A 23,067-nucleotide genomic window follows, 5' to 3' on the forward strand; every position below is an offset into this window, starting at 1 on the left:
GAGGTATTCTGCTTAATATAGGGATGGACTCTATTTCCTATAGTGTAGTATAGATGGAGGAGGAGGAACAGATAAAGATTTATCCAATATTATTTAGAGAACACAAAGATAGTCTGAAAATCTACCATATACCTTATGTCCCTAACACACCTTTTTCTTTTTTTTTTTTAAAACTATGCTTTTGCTCCTTAAGTGAAATAACCCACCCACCAACCAGTAGTGTTTTATACCAACCTCTTTAAGCTATAAAATCGTCATGTAAACAAACCGACAAAATATACCAATACAGAGTGAAAATATCCAATTTAAGTTATTTTAGGCATTTTTATTTAATAAATAAATTCAGTAAACAGCATTGTAAAAAGTGAACTGTTAAAATTAAAAGGCACTTAAAATAAGAATGTGACTGGTATGAAACAAAATGGGCAACTCAAACCATGGAGTGAATACACAGTGGTCTGTTACAGAGCACTGACTGAAAGTAAGGCTGGCATAGTGACAGTAGTTGCGTAAGCCACAGTACAACTTCACATGTTCATTACGCAAATTTACAGCTACAATATCAAAGTAAAAGTACTGATTAAAGAAAAGTCTTACCCCCAAGTTGTAAATACATTAAATGATTACAAGTGGTGATAAAAAGCAATACGCTTTAAACAAAATAAACTCATCCAAAGGTCTCTAATTCAGAATATACTATGTAAATTAAGGCCTTATGCAAATAATGCTAAATTAAGGACTTCTGCATAAAATTTCCCAATACTTTTACCCAAGGCTTGAATTTATAAAGAGAAGGCATAAAAACTGCAAGATTAAGTAACTCTTAAAATGGCACACAGGTTTTCAGAAGCTGTTTCCCCTTGCTAACTCTGATATTTTCCCATGGCTTCCATAGATCAAATATTTCAAAAACAATTTTACACAACTAACTACTAACACACTCATCTTTCAGTTATGTCATCAGTCACGTCCAACAGTCAAGTAGCAAAATAAATTTAAAACAATTCTAAGCTAGCTAATAAGACGTTTCCCTTGGACTTTTTTATAACTGAAAACTGACATATTGGTAAAGCTAAAAATCAGTTTGAATACTTGATTAATACTTGAGAAATGTTCATAATTCTCACTACTTTAACTATTGTCCTTTCATTCTTCCTAGAAATATCACTTAATCCAATAAACACTTGATTCATCTAGTCTAGGAGGAAAAGGACAAAAAGGCACAACGTGACCTTAGCTGACAAGAATAAGCATCCTGTCTCAAGTCTTGTGTCAGTCCCTGGCATTTTAACATTATTTTCAAAATAATAAAAAAAAATTTAAGATTATACATATAGTACATTTTCAAAACCCGCACATGAGTAAAACCTATGGTGATATTGCCCTAAAGCTACTTTATTCTGTGACTATCTGAAAATCACTACTTTGCATTCAGTGTTGTAAAATTTGTACAGGTAGTGCTCATTTTCCCTCATACTTCGGATTGACAACAGTTGTCACAGCACTCTTATAAATAGGATTTTCACCCTGAAAAAAAAATGAGAAAGATGGTCAGTTACTCTACTAAAATGATGTATTATTTTATAAAACAATATTGAAAGCTATGGTAATTTTTCGAAGTTGTTTTCATTTTATTGGTCCAGATACCATTTTTTAAAAAAGTATTAATAAAAGTTTACACTAATATGAAAAAGGGAATCTTTACTCAACAGGTCTAAAGCTGCCCTGTTATCTAGCATTGCTCATTCCTGAGTCCGTTCTCCACTGCAGAGTTCATTCAAGAATGTCCTTCATGGTACAGTATTCTGTTCTGGTTTCTGGTTTAACTAGCTTTGAATACCTGTCTTAAGAAAGAATTAACTTTTTTGCCATCAACTGCCTAATTCTTAACTCTCTATTTTGCACAGAAGGTGCCTGTTAATTAATGGGAACCCTTGGCTTTCATTTCTGTGAAGGGGGAAGGTGTTCTTCTGAGGTTCTTCCACAAAAGTCGCTAAGGTAGAGAGTTCTGGGGTAAGGTTTTCAGTGCCACTGAGGGCCCTGAACCTCCACCTAGTCACTTCATCACCAAATTTGCTTATAATGTTAACAAATATAATTATCATTCTTCATAAAATAATTATTATTCAATGTAGTACTGGTAAATGTTTTATTTTTATTGCAATACTATATTTTATAAATGGTACTGAAATGAAGTCCAGTAAATGACTCAAGTCATAAACACAAGAGCTCTTTTATAAGATCCAAAAGAATACTGAGTGACATTTTAAGCAGGAAAATAACTAAAACAAATATTTTTTAAAAATAAAAATAAAATAGAAAAACTGCATGATGGGCAGCTCAGGTAAAGAAAAATTTTTAAAAATTAAAAAGGAGAAAATAACATACGACCTCATACCACCACTTTCTGGGGGGAAAAAAGTCTCATGCTAACTGATACATTCAGATATCTGCAATAGCATTCCTTTTCTTCCTGTTCTTATAAAATGAAAGTAGGCTTGGAAGCCAAGTGTGAAATATAGCTCAATAATTCTCTATCAAAGAAAATTACAGTGAGTACAAATCAGATAAAATATTAAATAAAAATTAAAACATTGAGCTTATAGATAAAAATTAAGATTTTAAAAAATGTGTTTAGTGTTACATCTCACTATAGAACTATGGGCAGTTAATTTTTAAAAAATGTATAGAAAGCATATAAACAATAATTTTTGCTGTTAAATTTTATTCACACTTCACTAGAGAATATATTTGGACCTGGCTTTCACTGCCACAATTTCTGCACTCTGGAAGGATACAGTCTGGTGGATGACAAATATGAAAATAAGTCAAGTCACTTTAATATAGTACAATACAAAATAGAATTACATACTTAATAAAAATAGTTTAAGAAAAAAGGAACTGATTTTGAGAAGATTAGAAATATTGTCATAGTGAAACTGAGTATAGATAAAAATATTGAAAGGTAAATAGAAACATGCAAAACAAAGATCATACGCAAAGTCAAGGTGCAGGAAAAGGAATAGCACACGTAGGAATATCTATAGCTCAGAAGTTTTTAAGGGTGCACATGGAGTGTATGTTTTGAGGAGTGGGGAAAGGAAAAGAGGCAAGAAAGAAGACAGTCCCAAATCAGGAAAGGTACTATATGCCATGCTAAACAGATGGAATTTTATCCTGTAGACAGGAAATCACTGAGGGGACATACAAGAGCTGGGTCATGAGAGACACCAAATAAACCACTATGATTACAGCAGTTAGTCTGAATACCAATTAAAACATGATGATATGACTTAGCTCCAACCCATATCCCCCCATAAGCACAAAATACGGCCTGACTGGTCATTTTTTTTTTTTTCCCAGAAACACGGAGGAACTAAGGATCCCTCAGGGACAAATAATCTGGATGATAAAAATCATATAATATATCAAATTCTGAGCTCTAATCCCAACTGAAGCTAATACATTATCACAAACACATTGCAGCAGACATTTCACAATGAAGACAGGAAACTGGATCCTAACAGCTACATTATTAACAAGTTATAGAGTACAAGTAAGTTACACTTGTTGCATCTCTCTTCTGCATATAATACTGCCCATTCTTTCAAATATATTGGGAAAATAAGTTACCATTTACTTAAGTTTATTCAAAATAGTGCATTAGGCAAATCTAATATTTAATACTTAAGAATTATAAAGGGGGTTAAAAAAACCCCAGAAAACAAAAAACAAAGGAAGAAAAAAAACACATCATTGAGGAGCCCAAACTATAATTTATATGGCAGAACTCACCTTTGGAGGAAAGTTTCCCTTTTCATATACTCAAACATTTACATTTATTATTTCAAAGTCCATTCAAACAAAAATTCAACATGCAAGGTTAGAGGTACAATGAAACTATCTGCATAAGCATCATTTTAAATGGAGATAAAAATAATCCAGATTAGTTTTCACCATTCAGAATGCAACCCACCTCTATTTCCAACAAAAAGCAAAGCCTATTTAAATCGAGAGCATAGGATTATATTCAGAAATGTACTCAATAAAATTTCATCTTTGTGCTCACTCTGGAATGGCTAACAGGGGTAGCTACAGAATTACCTCTACAAAATATATTAGATATACAATGCATGACTGTGAGAAATTCAGAATCCATTTATTTTTATATAACAGCAGGGGAGAACAGACTAAACAATTTTTTAATACACTTTAACAATTATAAAGTTGATAATCTGATTTTCCTAATGCCCCTACATGAAACCCTTATGTGCTGAAATAATTACAGTGGCTGCCCATTATCCAAAATATGTTAGTAATATAATAGATTGGCAAATTTAGGTCCCATATCAGAAGAGTGCTTTATAAGCCATAATTTATTTTAATTTCTTGATGTTCATTCATTAACTCCTATATTTTATTCTACTTTAATTTTTCTTGACAAACCAACTCAGAATAATCTGTACCTACTAGTTTGTCTGGATTTTGCTAATGAATAAAGACATTTTTACTTTTGCTTCTTTAATTATCCAAAATGCTTATTTTGGCTGAAAAAGTAACATTTCAGCCAAAAATTAAGTTAGCAATACAAACACTGAGTTTCAGTATTATTGATAATTTCCTTCAAAGTATAATTTAACATACTTATTGTTATTATACTTAACAAAGTATAATTTAGCAAAGGTAAAAATTTTACCTTTTGGTAGGACATAGAATTTTTTCTTCTATGAGAGGTAATCATGAAATTGTTTTTTCTTCTATGAGAAGTAATCATTAAATTGTCAGTATCTGACTGCTTTTGATGTACCACAAAAAAGAGAGAAAGAAAGAGAGGGAGGAAAGTTCCAAGGAAGGGAGAGAGAGAGAGAATGAAGTCAAGAAAGAAAATCCAAACAAATCAGTTTCCTTCTCAAAATGGCTTTCTGGAAAGTACTATGTAAAGAAAAAGAATGTGGCAAGTCTCAGACTAATATAAAGATGGACCAACTTGTCCATTTATGAATCTGACTATATTTTTCTGCTGTGAAATTTAACTTTGCCATTTCAAGCCTTATAATCTGCTTAGAAATGAAAGAACAATGAGACCAGTAATGGTTTCTAATATTACTGCTATTTCCTATATATCTAAAAATATTAACATTCTTGTATTAAAATCTTATTAATTGTTATTTTATAAGCAAAACTACAGTTTTATTTTTTATGTAATGAAATGATTTCCCTGTTACAATGTTTGTCCAACATAGCAGTATTACTCTAAGTTACAATAAATGTCGAAAAGCTGTAATTCTCTATAAAGAGTGATCTACCTCTTCTAAGCAGGTAACAGTCTCCTGAAGAATATGTGACTGCTGCCAGAACAAGGTACTGGATAAAAGGGAAATGGGGCCCAGCTGCCTGGGTTTGAATCTCAGCTCTTCCACTGGCCAGATGTGAACTTGGGCCAAGTTACCTAATCCTTCTTGTGCCTCAGTTTTCTCATGTATGTTGGGAAAGGAAAGAAGAATTCTGTATCATCAGGAAGGAGAAACTGTTCTAATCACAACCTTTTTATCACAGAGTTTTAGGGGCTTATACTAAAATATTCTAGAAGCATTTCATGAAAATTCAGACATAAGGAAGACTCCTGTCCACTACTGATAAGAGACAATGATAAATTTATCATCCAGGCAAAATACAGATTCACCAAAATAACTTGTCCTAGCTTACAGAAGAGGACAAGCAAGCCTTATTTATTACAACTATGAAATTTTCAACTAAGTTTTTATTTAAAACTATAATAGGACTTTTCTCTTTAAAGTCTTGGTTAGTTTTTTTAAAAAGCTCAATATTAGATTTGAATATGAGAATCATTCAATAACTGACATGAAATATATGTATATATACAAATAAAAGTTCTTCTGGTTTTTAAAAGAATTTCAAATTGCAATCAAGAATAAAAAATCTCAAAATAGTCCTGGAACCAACAAATGTTATGCCAAGTTACATTTATTTTGTTCTATTTTGCAATTCAGATTCACATTCATTTTTCACTATTTCACCCTAAAACTTACACATGGAAATTTGTTCTATAAGGGTCGTACCATCTAAATCATTGGTCTATATAGTGAGGGTTATAACTGACATGCTGATATTGTATCAGTCAAAAACAACCACACCACACAATAGACCTTCTCAGTTACTCGTTGTTAAAGATATGAAAAACTCAAGCTCTGGAAACTGAATGGTTCAACGCTATTCTATTTAGTGGAAGAGCTGGGATTTCACCATAGTCTGACCACAAAGCACATTCTTTTTTCACTACAACACAGCTGCTGCTTCTAGGCCATTATTTTAAGGCCCTTCTAAACACTAACTCTTAACACACAAAAAGAAAGGCTATTATAAAGCCAGACTTTAAAAAAAATAGCAATAGTGATAAAGGACACACAGTGCAGTCAAAAAGGATGAAAGTTCACATGCAAAGACAGAAAATGAAAGAAAATACGAACGGCACTTAGAGACCAGCTTTACGTCCATAGTTTGGATTCTTGAAATTATTAATAGGACTCTTGTAAATCGGATTTTCTTGCTAAAGTAAAAGAAATAGTTTCTAATGATTTCATCAGAAAAAAATGGACATGTATAGTGTTTAAACACTATAAAAAGAATTTCTACTATTTCACTAATTTTATTATTTTTATAATTCTGAAATTCATTACTTTTAAAAAACCCAAGCAAACTAAACTAAAATGCAAACGACTCAAGTTCATTTATAATTTAAAAACACTGAAAATTGTCACACATTCCTGGAATAGAAGATGACTACACGAAGGCCAACTTCTGGCCACTCCACCTCTGACCCAGATTTCAAAGCCCTGAACACTAACACAAACTTTCAGCCAGTAACACACACACAAATTTTTTTTTTTAATGTAAAGCAAGGTTATTTGCTTTTATATATCCTTTTTAAGTACAGTTCCATGAATTCTCAAATTTATAAACATATCCACAATCAAAGTCATCCCCAAAAAGATCCTTTATGACCTTTACCCAACTCCAGTTCCTGAAAACCACAGATCTGATTGTTGTCCCTACAGTTCTGCCTTTTCCAAGATGTCATATAAATGAAATCATACAGTATGTAGCCTTTTGAGTCTGACTGCTTTCCATTTACAGTTCTTTGTTGGAGAGAGAGAGAGAGACTTTCCATCGAATAAGATTCTACTTTACATGAGATGAAAAGGCAGAAGAGCTGATTTAAGATCAAAATTAGTAAGAAAATAAAAATACTGACCACAGTAACCAGAAGTTACATTTTTACAGTATTTTGTTTTCATGGATATATTTAAGCTGTTTTGTTTTTCACTAAATGCAACAATTAATGAGAACATTAATAATCAGTTTTAGAGTTGATAAACAAGTCTCAGAGACTTTACATTTACTCTATGACCAGCCTTACTTCTTAGATATTTTGCAGCTTACCGTGTCCCATTTGGCATTCATTTTTTCCTTTTCAAATTTGGCAAATTCCCTTCGGTCATGAATTATCATTAAAAGCTTCCAAATCAGCAGCAATGCAAGGCCAATCAGAACAATTCCAGCCACCACACCAGCTACAATTGGAATGATGTCTGGGCCAGTGGGGCACTCTGTAAAAAGTATAAAAAAAAAAAAGAAAAAAGACTGAGCACACAAAGAATTAATGTGTGCAGAATACAGCTAAAACTACAGTGAACTGGATAGTCTCTTATAAAAAGATAAGTGAATGTAGACTATCCCAAAAAATCTGTAAAAAAGACACTAGAACTAACAAGTGAGTTTACAAGGCCACAGGTTACATGATTAATAATAAATAATCATTAAATAAAAAAGAAATAATAAATTTCTACATGTTGGAAATTGAATTTTAGAATAGTATCCTCTGCAATAGCTTCAAAAGTCATGAAATAGTTATGTATAAATCCAACAAAATAAATCCAATAAATTCAACATATGCATGCTAAAAATTACTAAACATTGCTGAAAGAAATCATTCTATGTTCATGAATTAGAAGACACAGTATCGTTAAAATATCAATTCTCCTCTAATTTGATTAATGCAATCACAAATCAAAATCCTGGCAGGATTTTCAGTTATCAGCAAGTTAACCCAAAAAATTTACAAGGAAAGCAGAAAACTAGGCATGTATTTCAAAAAACACTTTTGGAAAAGAACAAAGTTGAACTCACATTATCAGACTTCAAGAATAATAAAAAGTTGCAGTAATTGAGACAGTGTGGTACTAGCTAAGACAGTTGCATAGATTAATGGAATAGAATACAGAGTCAGAAATAAGCCCACACATATGTTATCTCACTTCAACAAAGGTTAAGAAAGGTCAGTCTTTTCTACAAATGAAGCTAGAACTAGTGTACCTTCATATACAAAAGAACCTGAACCTCACTCCATATACTAAGATTAACTCAAATGGGATAAAGATCTAAATGGAAAACCAAAACTATAAAACTTCTAGAAGAAAACACAGGAGAAAAATCCTTATGAATTTGAGTGAGACAAAGAGTTCTCACAATAACAAAAGCAAGATATATAAAAGAAAAACTTTGTAAATTGTAGTTCAATTAAAATGAAAGCTTCTGGTCTTTAAAAAATCTTGCTAAGAAAATGAAGACAAGGAGGAAAAGACTGGAAGGCACTATTACAAAACACCAATCTGAAGAGGCAAAACAGTATAGACTTTAGAAGCCAGTTTGGCTCTTCCTTATAAACATATGAATCCCATATGCCCCCAAATCCATTCTGGTTTATTCTTGACTTAACCTTCATTGTATTTTTTTTCCATTACCAAATCCATTCTTAACACTTATCCAAGAGAAATGAAAACTTCCACTCCCATGAAAAACCAAATATATGAAAAGTACATAGAAACACCAAAATAAAAATGTTACATCTTCTGAGATGACCAATCTCACATTTTATAATATCCCTTACTTAACAAATTATCTTCTCCAGTGCCCCAGCCTACTTCAAGCTCCAACTTAAATATTGATCAATAATGATATAACTCTTACTAAGTGTCAGGCATTGTGTCCAGTGCTTTGTGTGTACTACTGTACTTAATCTTCAAACTCTCCACTCATAAAATTTCAAACTTGCTTTCTCTTTTGCTCATTTCTTATACAGTTACTTAAGTACTATTTTAAACTCTGAGACTAAAAATTGCCCCAACTTGAAACTAAAATAATCAAGCTGAAGGCCATTCCTGTATATTAGAGAAACTGCCTGTAGGCTTGAAGAGTAGAACCAAGACATAACAGAAAAAGAAAAGCATTCTAAAACGATCAGATTTCTACCTGGAGTCTCTACAACATGTACAATGGCCTCGTTGTTCCCATTCACTGAATATGTGAAATAGAACCAGCAATCGTCAACATCCTTCTCCTTGCAGTGGGACAGGGGATCGACCTGGCCTGGTTGGGGTAATTTGTCCCGACTTTCAACCTTGGTAATGTTAAAATGTGAACATTCTTGAGCACATATGTCTTTCTTTTCTCCTTTATTGAAGGCTCTGCACTGAACACATTCTCTGTTAAAACACAAGTTATTACATTTAAAATTTATTATTTAAAATTGCTTAAAGATTATTTTTTGGGCTAGACTCAAAATTTGACCAAATTAAACCAGAAGCAATGAAATATTTGAATAAATGGAAAAGCATACAATATTTATCAATGAGAAACTAAACATAAAGATATTAGTTTCCCAAGTGAAATTATAATTTATTACAGTTCAAAATAAAGTCTTGAAGCAGAAATAAGACTAGTAAAAATAAAACTAGCCCTATCATATATTAAATACATAACATAAAACCAAAACAATGTGATACAATAACAGTTCTTCAAGGGACAAAACCTTCAATTTTGCTTAGTCAAAAGGTAATAATTAAGCAATTGGTAGTGCTAATTTAACAAAGGTTACCACATAGATTTAATTATATAATAAATTCAGATCAAAGTAACAGTACAACTCTTATATGGCATGTTTCAATACCATGAGGTATTGAGAAAGAATATTTTAAGATTTAAAGACTGGGCTTCTGTGTGGTATACAGTTTATAGTGTAAATTACTGTAGGTACTATTGTGGATTTAGTGATAATACATAGTTAGGGCAACAGACAGTAAATATCAACTATTTTAAGCAATTTGGGAATACTTACTTATGTTCAGCACAGACACCAAGGCAGGTCTGACACATCTCACAAGTTGGCCCTTGAAACTTGGGATCTGTGCACTTGCAGGTGCCACACTCACATATGCCCCGGCCATTGCAGATCTGACCGTTTGTGGCCATGCACGACGTTGTGTCCAGAGAGCAGTCGCATGCACTGCCTGTGTAGTTGGGGTTGCACTCACACACACGGCACTTGCAAACACCATTTCCTGTAATTAAAAATATTGTTTCTCATACAATGGTTAAACACATGAAAATCAGAGCATTAATTTAGAAGTAAAAATAAGCAATAATGCAGAAGTGCATCTAGAAGTTGAACGGACCCTCAATGCTTTCCTTTCTCTATCACCAAGCAAACACCAAACATTTTTATTGTATTAGATGGGAAGCACATTTTATAACCATTTTCTGACCCCTTTCTCACCTCCACAAATTAAGCCGTTGGACCTATCACAGTTGAAATTGTCACACTCGCAGAATTTGCCAGAATAAATTTCATTTGTATTATCCCTCTTCCTACAAACACACTGCCCACAGACACACTCCCCGTTGTTGCTGCAGATCTCGGAGCTGTTTTCTTTCCTGCAGTAAGCATCCATGTCTTCACTGTTCACTTCATCTGTGCTGCATTCACAGTGTCTGCCAACACGCCCCTCATTGCACCTAAAAAGAGTCATAAAATAACCACAAAATAACCAGTTTTGCTTCTACAAAGCATGGAGAGGAAACAAAACCATGAACAATGACTATAAACTACAATTACATTACATAGGGTGTTCCTGTACACAAAAGTGTATATATGCACAACACCAACCATTCAAGTTCATACAAATAGATGCAAGACTAGGAAAAAAATCTTTCTTAAGGGAAGTAACTGTTTTAATTAAGATGAAAATATAATCTAGCACTAAACTGGTAAATAAGACTTTTACAAACAGGATAAATTTATTTTTAAAGAGTATGTTATGTTTTCAAATGATACCCTATTGCATTTGCTATTATAGGTGAAGTGTCTCTAAGTTTAATGCAATGGTCCAACTGTTAATCTGAAAAAGCACAATAAACACACCCCAAAAGTGCATGGAAGCTGAAGAAAAACACTGAGCATATCATTTGAAAACAGAAGTAACATACTGTTTAAAAATAATAAATGTATCCTGCCCTGACTGGTGTGGCTCAGTGGGATGAGCATCAAGATCGCCGGTTCGATTGCTGGTCAGGGCACATTCCTGGATTGTAGGTCCGGTCCTCGTGAGAAGTGACCGATCGATGTTTCTCACATCGCTGTTTCTCTCCCTCCCTTCCCTCTAAAAATAAGTAAGTGAAACCTTAAAACAAACAAACAAATAAATGTATCCTATGTGTCCAAACTTTTCAGATACCCTGTGTATTTTAAAAATATCTGATGCTTATAGACACTGAATACACTGATTCTGTAGTATCTGCTAAATATATAAAGGGAAGAAAGGTAAAACATTTTCAAGATAATCTGTTTAGTTAAATGACATGTTATCAAAAATGCATCTATATGACTCTAGATATGTACATGAAAAATAAACATCTTAAGAGCTCTTTAGAAGTTAATAATTGATGATGAAATACAGTCATTTATTTTTCATGATTAAAACCCTTAAAAGCCTAGTCCTTTTGGACTGACATTTAATTAAAATACGTCCCCCTCCTAATTAGTTTTAAGGGGAAAGCTGTATTTAGAGTATTTTCAATTGTAATTTTTAATTAAAAAATAACCACGGTGTAAAAATAAAATTTAAAATAATTTGATTAAAGTCCATTTGATTCTAAGTTCTGAAATACTGTTTATTTATTTTGGAAAATGTATTTATTAAAAAAATATTATTCCAACATACAGAAGTATATGTAGTATAAGGTGAACATCCTTTACTACTTCCTAATTTCATTTCCCAGATAAAATCAGCATTGTAAGTTCAACTTATTTTTCCAAAATAGTTTTTATAAACATATTACTATAAGCATATTTCTCTCTAGAAAACTCAGATTACTATTATATGAGAGAAAAAACCAAATGCTACGTTAACAGTTTGTTAAAGACACATCTTGAATGAGAATAAATGCTTTTATTTTAAAGAGCAATCTTAAGGAAAAAAGGCAAGAACTTTCTGTCAACATCGCACACAAGATCATACTGGTTGGAACAAAGCATTTATTTGCCTCATCTATAAGGATTTTCACTGGATGTTCTGCAACATAGCCTGCCTATAACTTTCCAAACCAATCAATGCCTTTCTGTGTCCTTCTCCAACAACCTCCAGCTCACCTGCATGCACCACACTCAAATGTTCCATTCCCTTCGTGACACTTTGGGCTGCCAGGGATGCCTTCACTTTGGCACTCACATTCACAGATGAACTGAAGAATAATCTCTACTTCTTCAGTGAAGCCCAGAGGCTTAATTTTAATGGTTTCAGAATTCTTATTTGGACATTTATTTGAAGTTATGCTAATTTCAAATTGAACCTAAAAGGAGAAAACAAGATTAAGTTTTAAGTTAACAACTAACGCAGCAATTTAAATCTACTAAACATATTTCAAAAAACTACTAATTTCTTTTATTCTCACATTATAAACTAGATTGCTTATATAAACAGGAACTTTTTTCTTTTCTTCAGAAAATGTTTATACAACCTACCTCATCTCCAATGGAAATATTGGAGCATTTTCTTCCATTTTCCCCTGTTCCGTTCACCCCATTCTTGCAGTAAGATTTGTAATTTATTGTTACTCCTTCTGGCAATTTGCTGTTTTCTAAAATTACTTCTGAGGAAAGGGACTACAACAAGGACTAATTATACACAGGAAAGGCAACACAATGCTACTATAAAATAAGTTGAATGCACAAAACAAATGAGTACACTAAACTACTAAGAGAACACTATTGTTTAAATAAAATATTTGAAGCCAAATCCTGAGTGTCAATGAAACACAGAACCTAGAGAAGCAGGCTCTAATTAATAAGGATCAACCAGTGTCACCCCAATAAATTCAAAGAAATTAATTCTTCAAAATGTACATGATTGAAAAGAGCCTTGTTTTAATTACTGAGTTAAAATAATAATATCCTTATGGCATAGAAGCCTGATATTAATTATGAAGAGTCCTAAGAACTGAGAATCAGTATCATCTTTCCCCATAGGCAATATGGCCCTACGACCTCAGCTAACTTGGGACAAATCTGCTTAGAAACTATATTAGCTCTGGCAAAAACAAACAAAACAAAACAAAATCAAGTAAAAAGGTTTCAGCCAGTGCTTTTTAAGAATCTCAGGCTGCTCAGGACAAATACAAAAGGCTGCACTATAAATTGCCTGTAGGATGGGAATTTATGCTGCTAAAATGGGGAACAACTACAGGGAAGATATAGAACTAGAATCTTGAAAATTCTTGTAAAAAATCTCTTTTTTTGAGTAGGGTCATCCTAAAGCATTTTGGGAACCCCTCAACTGTGTATGAATGGAATTTTACTTTCTTTGAACAAAGTATTCTCAACAAGGTACTGTCCAAATAGATCTTATTTAAAATGTACTCACATTGTATGCATCAATGATCAATTGAATTACATTGCTAGAATTTGCAGATAATGTTCCTACTGCTGACTTTGGGATCAAATTTTTCAGTTCCTGCAATTAAAAGATAAACACATAAAATACAAATATACTCATTCAACCCAAAGCACCTACTATTTCTTTTTAAATACCAGCCCCCTATACATTTTCTAAATAATATAAAAAGTCAGAACTGAAAAAAAACCTAGTTTTATAACATGTACTAAAAATTAATATACAATACTTTTGTAAAATCCAATCTGTCTAGCTGACATTTTTCCACACTTAAACTCAGACATAAGATTTTGCTTCTAATGACTAAAGAAAAAGGGTCTGAAAATTGTCTTTTTATCTTGCACATATATTTTACCTTGTAAACAGGTTGAAATTCTTCAGTAACTGCAAAAATTGTCTGAATGTTATTTTCACTTAATTTCTGGACAAGGTGAGCAATAGAAGGATAATCCTAAAAATTTAATAAAATTATAGTATGTAATTACATCCAATCAACGTCTTTTGCAGTTTTTTAAGACAATCATAGTAATTTACATATATGACCAGATTACTTACACAAGAATGCCTGAAATAACACAAATAATTGCTGAACTGGGTGGCCGTTACATGTGGCTTTCTAATCATCTTTCCTCTTTGCATATAAATAAAAATTTCCATAATAAAAAGGTTTTATAAAGCAAGGTTCTCCATGTATATTAAATGTCAGAACAATGAAATTAAAGTATTGCCAGTAATTAAAGTTTGTATTATCTATCACTTATGAAAAAGACCAAGGCTCACCAAGGTTTCAATTTCTTCCAGAACTGAAATAATTTGCCAGTCTTTATTTTCAGTAGAGGAAGGGTGCTTATTTGTAAAACTGCATAAATGAATTGTTTAGAAATAATATCAAACTTGATAACAAATTATTCATGCAAGTGAAAGGAGAGGTATGTATGGCTGAGGCAGAGTAACTGTCTAAGTAGCTCCTTTCATCCTACTGAGGCCCTTGTCTAAGTGACAGGAAGCAAGCACAAAGCCACATCTTTAGAAAGAGCAATACTACCTTTCCTGCACATTAGGTCAGGACCCATACTTACCAAAATAACAAAACCTCAAACCCTGAAAAACCCACAAGCCTGTCACCCACAATACTCTAGTATTAAACATTAAAATTTATTAAGAATCCATTCAATGTGTGAGAAATTAAGCACTTACATAATAATGGCTCATTGTGTATACATTATTTTCCAGGTGACACTGTCCATCATTCGGTAAAACAATGCCACCAAGTTTCCCATCTCCAGCAAAGTGAAACCCAGCATCCGTAGAAAACACCAGCAACCGTGTAACATTCCTCCAGCCAATCAATGACTTGAAAAGAAAAGGAATATAATTTTAAAGTACTACTCATAGTAATTCATATAGGCTATCACAATACTTTTAACCTTACTCTGTATCTTCTCTTTACCTTCTCTTTTCACAATGCTAATTCTACTCTTGCTGATAAAACACATATAGCCCACTGAATAAAGCTCCTCTGCCCCACTGCAAACTGCATCTTGCCTGCTTGTCTATTTCTCTTAGCTCTTTTTTTTAGAAACTGTATCTTTTAAAATCAATGTCTGTCTCCCCACTAAACAGTAAGCTAACTCACTCCATGCATGGCAGGGACCACATCTCATGCTACTCATATTCATATCTGCAGCAGCTCCCAACAGTGCTAAGCACACAGTAGGTATTTCACGTGTAAATAAAAATGTCTCAGCCCCTGCCTTACTTTACCCTCCTGCTGCTGTCCATTCCCTTCCATCCTCACCCCTGCTGTTTTCTGCAGCAAGAACTCCCTTATCAACCCTCCATAGTAGACCTTCCTTTTTTTTTTTTTTTTTTTTTTAAGATTTTATTTATTTCCCCCTGACCAGAGTGGCTCAGTGGTTTAGGCATCATCCCGCAAACTGAAAGGTTGCCGGTTTGATTCCCGGTCAGGGCACATGCCTGGGTTGCGGGCCAGGTCCCCAGTTGTAGGTGTGCGAGAGGCAACTCACACATCGATGCTTCTCTCCCTCTCTTCCTCCCTTCCTCCCCCTCTCTAAAAATAAATAAATAAAACCTTAAAAAAAAAGATTTTATTTATTTTTAGACTGAGGGGAAAGGAGAGAGAGAAGGAGAGAAACATCAATGCGTGGTTGCCTCTTGCATACCCTCTAGTGGGGACCTGGCCCACAACCGAGGCATGTGCCCTGACAGAATTGAAGCAGCGACCCTTTGGTTCACAGGTCAGTGCTCAATCCACTGAGCCACACCAGCCAGGGCACAGGCCTTCTCTCTTTAATGACAGGAAAAATGATCTTCTCCAAAGACCTGCCCTACTTAAATCCATAATTCTAACACATTGTTAATGCTTATTTGTTCATTTATTCTCTACCTTATTCAACAAAAAATTTAATGTAGCAATAAAATCCTCTTCTCTCTTGATAATTTTGTAATTATATTTGTTTAAATTTACTCAATACATCTGTTTATATCCTCATAAGACTATAAATTCCTTGAAGCAGAAATTAAGTTTATTAATGCTGGCAACTCAGATCTGGAGAAGTAGGTGGAACAGTTACTCTTAATCAGCATAAGAGTAAGACAGACGGCAGTGGCCATGGGCACAATAGGCTGCTTTAATCCCACAGGTGGAGGCACAGCTACAGGTAGCCCAGAATGCTTTCAACAGTGAGCTGCTAACAGGATCAAAAACGAATGGCTGGAAAGAAAAGGGGTGTCAGGAGGCACCACCTAGAATATTACTCTTCCTTTTTAAAAGCAGACTATCCTTAAACTGCAACTACCCAGAGAGAAGTCAAAAGAAACAGTAATACAGTAGTTACTATCTGCTGAGTGCTTAGTGGCACTATATATGGAGTACAAAATTTAAACTTCACAATAGCCCCATGACATACAACTATTATTATTCCTTCTTAAGGAGAAGGAAATAGTCCTCTAGAATGCTAAGTAAATTGCCTAAGATTAGTGGTGATGGGAAAATTTAAAGCCACGTTTGACCACTCTGTAAAGTTTATGACTGCCTAACCACTAAGCTGCACATGTAAACTGTAAATGAAAAAGACAAATTTTATCTTTCTCACAATGTTTCCTAGTTTCAGCTTCAGCTACAGCTACAGCAGTATAAGGTCATCCCAAAATCTTCAGCTGGTATGTGGGTCATAAAATTCTAACCACTAGTCCAATAGACATGAGGTTGCTACTACTGAAAATCTTATCATTAAAATTACAAATATTATATGTCTTCTCAAAACACACATTCTCAGCTTATAAATTAGGGCTTAATAAGTTCTTTTTTTCTAAATTACCAAAACACAGGGCAAGGGATATTTAAAGATGATGAGCAGAAGAAAATGACCAAAGGAAATGTTTGAAGCCACTCTCTATCTGAGCATGTTACTGTTCCTGTGATACCTTAGATGACCTCAGTTCCATCTCTGCACAAAGCCAGAACATCAGGACACCTGGGCCTCTTCTAAAAACCTCAAACACCAGCTAAAGTACAGCTGAAGTGTACCACTGTTGCAAATGGTAAGCATTCTGGATTGTTAAAACCCTGTATAAATGAACTAAGTGCCTGGTTCAAATAGAGACATAGTGATTGCACATGATCTTATAAAGCACTTGTAGCTGGAGGGAATTTAAAGGACTAAATTCCACATCTCTCTGGAATAACAGAATATAATATGGTAATAAAGGTAATATTTTCCTAATGATAGTAGAATCACACTTAAAATTCATACAAGTAATATCCCTTTATAGAAAATGAATGCATTTACCCCACAAACTGCAACTTGCATGATTGCATCAAAGCCACCTTCTGGGGAATCCAAATTTCCAGATATGCGCTGTTTACCAACAAGTTCGTTAAATACTTCCCCTTTATCAGTAAGACTGAGCACGTTTTTGTAACTAAATGGGCTGGTGCAGTTCTGATCGCCTGTGCAAGGGTTCCTGAGCTTGGCTGGTGTTGTGCTAATATAAGGCATCACAGTCTTCTCCACAAATGAACCAAACCCTGTGCAGGAAAAAAAGGCATAAAGAGAGAGAGGTGGATGGATGAATGAGTAAGCTTACATTAAAAACAAATCAAGAATGTTACCACATGTGAGTCAACCTTTTTCCTTAATGAGAAACAATAAGGTTTGGAAAGGAGATCATTAAAACATGAAAAATCCAGGTATGAAATAGGATTGGGCTGTACTGACCAATGCAGTGATATTGATTAGTAATGAAATAAAATCTGAATATTCAATATGTTTATAAAATCCTATAAACACAAGCATGTATTTCAATATCTATCTGGCAGACTGTCAAGCCCTCCGCATCTGTGGGTTTTGTATCCTCAGATTCAATCAACTGCAGGTCAAAAATATTTTTTAAAAATCTCAGAACTTTCCAAAAAGCAAAATTTGAATTTGCCAAGCACTACAGTGAATCCATGTGAATAAAGTGATTTGTAGGCAGACCCTGCTCTTGCCTATATACATACATCATTCTACATAGGGACCTGAGCACCTGTGGATTTTGGTATCTGCAGAGGGTCCTGGAACCAATCCCCTGTGGATACAAGGGACAACAGTAATCTGTGTGAAGTAACACAGTAGCATACCTAACCGATGAAAAAGGATACAGAAAGACTATTAGGTATGTGACAAGAATTACCAGTCCTCTCTGAAAGAAAAAGCTAAAACCTGGCCTCTTTATCTCACAAGTAGATGGTGAAGAATTAAACTACCAAGATTTATACATATGAAAATTACAAATTTTCTCAATATTCCCACCTATCCTGAAGTCTGATGTAATCCTCTTCATTTCATTCATCAGATCTGTTCCAAGACTTTTTACATTCTCCAAATCATCTTTCATAGAGTAAGAGAGGTCCATTAAGTAGTAGAGATCAATGGGATAGTCTTCAGCTCTCTTGAATTTTAATGCAAATGTCTGTGGCTCCCCTAATTAAACAGATACAAGAAAATGAAATTTGCTTGTCAGCAATAAAAAGCAATGGAAAAAAAACAGATAAATTGTATTTACCAGGTAAAACCATAAAATGAAATGTATTACTGCCATACCGTATTTTGCCATGTATAATGTGCTCCCATGTATAATACACACCCACATTTTTGCGCATATTACACACAGGATTATTATGCCTGTTATTATACCCATGTATAATGTGCATCCCTATTTTCCTCTCAAAAATCTGGGCAAAAAAGTGCGCATTCTACACAACAAAATACACATAATTTTTACAAAACTTGTTGATTTCCATAAGTATTGCAATGGGTGTATATTCGATTTTATTCACAAATACAGAAAATATCAGGTACTCGGAATGCAAGATGAAAAAGACAACATCCACAGTGGATAAAACAGTAAAAAATGGTCCAATTAAGAACACAGAGGAAAACAAGTAGATGTAACAACATAAATAAGACTGGAGTGGATGAGTAGGGCTTTTTATAGGGTACACCTGACTTTTTAAAGTTCTAAATCACGACTGTTCTTTCTTTCCAACCTCCACCCAGAAAATATTTTTATTGATTAAAAGTAGCTTATGTTCTCTGTTTAATAGTGTCCTACTACATGCAAACAACAAGTTCTGGTTTTACTTTATAAAACCTGGTAAAAAGTTTTAAAAATGACTTACAGAGACAAAGAGATTTGTTAAGAAACTATAGCAAAAACCTAAGAAAACAATGAAGATCTAAATAGAAACAATGAGGAAGAGAAGAGATGAGTAAGAGGTGTTAGGTTTAATTCACTTATGAAATATATGAGAAATAGAAGATTTGGGTGAAAATTCATCAAATTCTTAACTTGTAGATTATCTCTATACAGATTTCTAGTAGGCAGTTCATAAAATGGACGTGAAGGATAAAGAGAAAGCTCTGTGTGACAACATACAAATGGTTTTCAAGCCATGAGAGAAAGTCAATAATTAAGTAGATTGCAAAGAGAAAAGGAAAAAAAAAAAAAAAAGACATAAAAAAAGATTAGACAGCAATGTCAAAGTGATGAGAAGAAAAGCCAGGAGTGATACCACAGAAGCCAAGAGAAAGAGCATTTCATGAAGCTCAAAGGTGCCACTTGGTACAGAAAGGCTAGAAGAAAAAATGGTCTCCGACAAGGATCCACTAGGCTCAGCAGGTCAGGTGACAAAAGAGCTCTGCCAGGACAGGTGTGAAGCAGGAGCCTGACTGCACCAGGGTGAAGAGTGAATGGGAGTGGAAGTCACAAACACAAGGAATGTGCACCATGCTTTTGAGAGAAAGAGAATGGAAACCGGAAAGAGCAGGAAGAGGGCTTGTTTTCTTTTTTTTGCTGTTTTTTAGATGTGAAGATTGCTACAAATTCTTATAAAACCTTAATATTTTTGAAATGCTAAACAAATGCAAAGAAAAAATATGTTAAAATATTGTCTTTATATTATGTAATTATGCCAGAGATGGACACTTTTATTTTTAAAACGCATTAAATATAATATTTTCTTAATCTTTTACAGATTTTACCTTGAACATTAGACAAGATTATTTTTATTCCAAGAACATGTGCCTTACAAATCTGAAAAAAAATTCTAATATTTAACATATTCTACATTTCTATTTGAGAGCCAGTGCATGAATGAAATAAATCCTCAAGAGAAACTTGTGAGAGACTTGTATAAAGTTGTCAGAAAGCTCAAGCAGAAACAAAGGTACTGACAAAACTAATTTCTGTACCTGATCTTAACTGCAAAACCAACTGCTGTGGCTGGATTTGCGTGATGTCTTCTGGCTGGAGCTTCCCTGCTGCTCCTTTGCTACGGTTGGTTACATTTTTATTTTTCTTTATATCTTTGGAACCTCTTGGATTTTCTATGTCATCTGGATGACAGCCCTTCTTTTTTAAGGCTTCTAAATCATCACACCGTGCAGAAGTAGGCATTCCTTCTTGTAAAAATGTCTAAACATAAAAAAATAAGTATAAATAAAAAGTGTAACAGTCAAATCTTTTACATAACTGTAAATACACAATAAAATTGCAAAAATCAAGTGACACATTTAATGTACTTAATTTCTGGTTTTTATTTTTTAAAAATATTTTATTTATTTTTAGAGAGGGGAAGGGAGGGAAAAGGAGAGAGAAAGAAACATCAATGTGTGGTTGCCCCCTGCATGTCCCCAGCTGGGGACCTGGCCGACAACCCAGGCATATGCCCTGACTGGGTATCAAACCAGCGACTCTTTGCTTCACGGGCCGGTACTGAGCTGCACCAGCCAGGGTAATGTCTGGTTTTTAAATAAAATGTTTCCTTCATCCAAAACATAAGTGCTTTCATAGATTAATAAAATATTTTCCTTGAAAGTAATATCTGTTTTACAAGTACATTACTAGTTACTTTATTATTTTAATAATACTTAGGACTAATCTAAGTGTACATTTTAACTGTCCTACCTTCAAATTCAGAGTATCTAATTAAAGAAATTTCTTCAGTGAAATCACTTATTCAGCATGACCAACAGCCGTAAATAATGTATAATATACTCAATTATCAGTATTTTTTTCCCTAACATTTCCCTTAGAAGTTTCTCATATTATGTAGCATTCTCCATCACAGTATCTTGTAAAACTCATGTTTACAGAAAAGATACTATCCTAAAAGCATCTCAATTAATGATGTTACTTTTAAAAAGGGGACAAGAAATTTAGCACAGATTTAGTATTCCTGGGGGTTTGAAAAAAATTTCAAGTATTAGCTATTACTATAAACAAGACTTTTAAAATGTATTTTAAAAACAATACAGTAAGTGATCATAAGAGTTATAAATATATTTCCATAGGGCAAATTTAAAAGATAAAAAAGGTCCTAATAATATGTAGTACTTGTGGCTTGGGGTACAATTTCCAGTAGGGACATGATTTCAAAATGTATTATACCTCAAACAACTTATATGGAAATTAAAATTTTATCAGATGACCAAAGAAGTACCTTACTAAAAACAAAATTATTGCTTTTATATATACATGTATAGATTCTGAATAAAAGTTTTTCATAAAATGTGAGTGGGAGCAAAAAAACAAAGACTATATATACACATATATAACATACATGTATCATTTTAGAATGTGTACATATAACTAAAGAAGGAGGGAGGGGGCAAGGGAAAGTGGTGGGGGGAGGCAGAGACAAATGAATTTTAAAAATAAATAAATAAATAAAGGGAAAAAAATAACAGACATTTAACATATATCCCTAAAAATTTTATATTTAGTTGGCCAAAATTTTTTTTAACCTTAACATTGGGAAAATGAAGGAATGCTTTTCATTTGGGGTCACTTATGTTCACTTTTATATGGTATTTCAATATCTAAGAATTTTATGGTGCTATATACAGTAAATGACAATCCTTAAATATAAAAAATGCACAGTGGTTTTGATCAGTTATTTTTAAAGGGAAACATAACTCTAAATTTCTGTCATTAGAGAAACAACTGGAAAGGAACATCATAGATTGGATGGTTCAAAGACACACTGCCTTCTTAGTTCAGTTTGTTCATCAGACTCCACATTTAAGTGAAATCATATGGTATTTGTCTTTCTCTGACTGGCTTATTTCACTCAGCATAATGCTGTCCAGGTCCATCCATGCTGTCACAGTGGGTAAAATTTTCTTCCTTTTTATGGCTGAGTAGTATTCCATCGTGTAAGTAAATGCCCCATAATTGTTTTAACCACTCATCTATTTGGTGGACACTTGGACTACTTCTGTGTCTTGGTGACTAAATAATGCTGCAGTGAACACAGGGGCGCTTATGTTCTTTCAAATTATTGTTTTGGGTTCCTTCACATATTTTCCCAGAAGTAGGATCACTGGGTCAAAAAGCAGATTCATTTTTAATTTTTTGAGGAATCTCCACACTGCTTTCCACAGTGGCTGCACTGATCTGAATTCCCACCAACAGTGCAAAAAGGTTCCCCTTTCTCCACATCCTCACCAGCACATTTTGTTTGTTGATTTATTGATGATGGCCATTCTGACAGGTGTGAGATGGTATCTCATTGTGGTTTTAATTTTCATTTCTCTGATGATTACAGACATTGACCATCTTTTCATATGTCTATTGGCCATCTTGTATGTCCTCTTTGGAGAAGTGTCCTTTGCCCATTTTTTAATTGCACTGTTTGTTTTTTTGGTGTTGAGTTTTCTAAGGCCTTCGTAAATTTTGGATTAACCCCTTATCA

At 33.7% G+C, this 23,067-nt stretch overlaps 1 protein-coding gene across 3 annotated transcripts in view; it reads right to left on the reverse strand.

Annotated features, from left to right (window-relative positions):
• Window positions 1-310: 310 nt before the first annotated feature.
• The window catches only part of ITGB1 (integrin subunit beta 1), a 45,158-nt gene continuing 22,401 nt past the window's right edge, over window positions 311-23,067 (reverse strand). The window contains exons 4-18 of one of the 3 annotated variants that reach the window (XM_054582288.1): window positions 20,564-20,786; window positions 18,623-18,793; window positions 17,618-17,856; window positions 15,003-15,158; window positions 14,161-14,256; window positions 13,776-13,865; window positions 12,878-13,018; window positions 12,506-12,705; window positions 10,634-10,872; window positions 10,196-10,418; window positions 9,331-9,563; window positions 7,462-7,628; window positions 6,489-6,568; window positions 3,977-4,001; window positions 1,487-1,527 (exon numbers count right to left, since the gene is read on the reverse strand). In XM_054582288.1, the coding sequence (XP_054438263.1) occupies window positions 6,494-6,568; window positions 7,462-7,628; window positions 9,331-9,563; window positions 10,196-10,418; window positions 10,634-10,872; window positions 12,506-12,705; window positions 12,878-13,018; window positions 13,776-13,865; window positions 14,161-14,256; window positions 15,003-15,158; window positions 17,618-17,856; window positions 18,623-18,793; window positions 20,564-20,786 (2,253 nt within the window). In that variant the 3' untranslated portion in view covers window positions 1,487-1,527; window positions 3,977-4,001; window positions 6,489-6,493. Of the gene's footprint in view, window positions 1,528-3,976; window positions 4,002-6,488; window positions 6,569-7,461; window positions 7,629-9,330; window positions 9,564-10,195; window positions 10,419-10,633; window positions 10,873-12,505; window positions 12,706-12,877; window positions 13,019-13,775; window positions 13,866-14,160; window positions 14,257-15,002; window positions 15,159-17,617; window positions 17,857-18,622; window positions 18,794-20,563; window positions 20,787-23,067 lie in introns of all 3 variants that reach the window. The other 2 variants (XM_054582287.1, XM_054582289.1) reach the window with 2 other exon arrangements.

The sequence above is a fragment of the Pteronotus mesoamericanus genome, unplaced genomic scaffold, assembly GCF_021234165.1.
Source record: "Pteronotus mesoamericanus isolate MK-2021 breed Mesoamerican mustached bat unplaced genomic scaffold, CSHL_Meso_final contig_69, whole genome shotgun sequence".
Taxonomy (NCBI): Eukaryota; Metazoa; Chordata; class Mammalia; order Chiroptera; family Mormoopidae; genus Pteronotus; species Pteronotus mesoamericanus.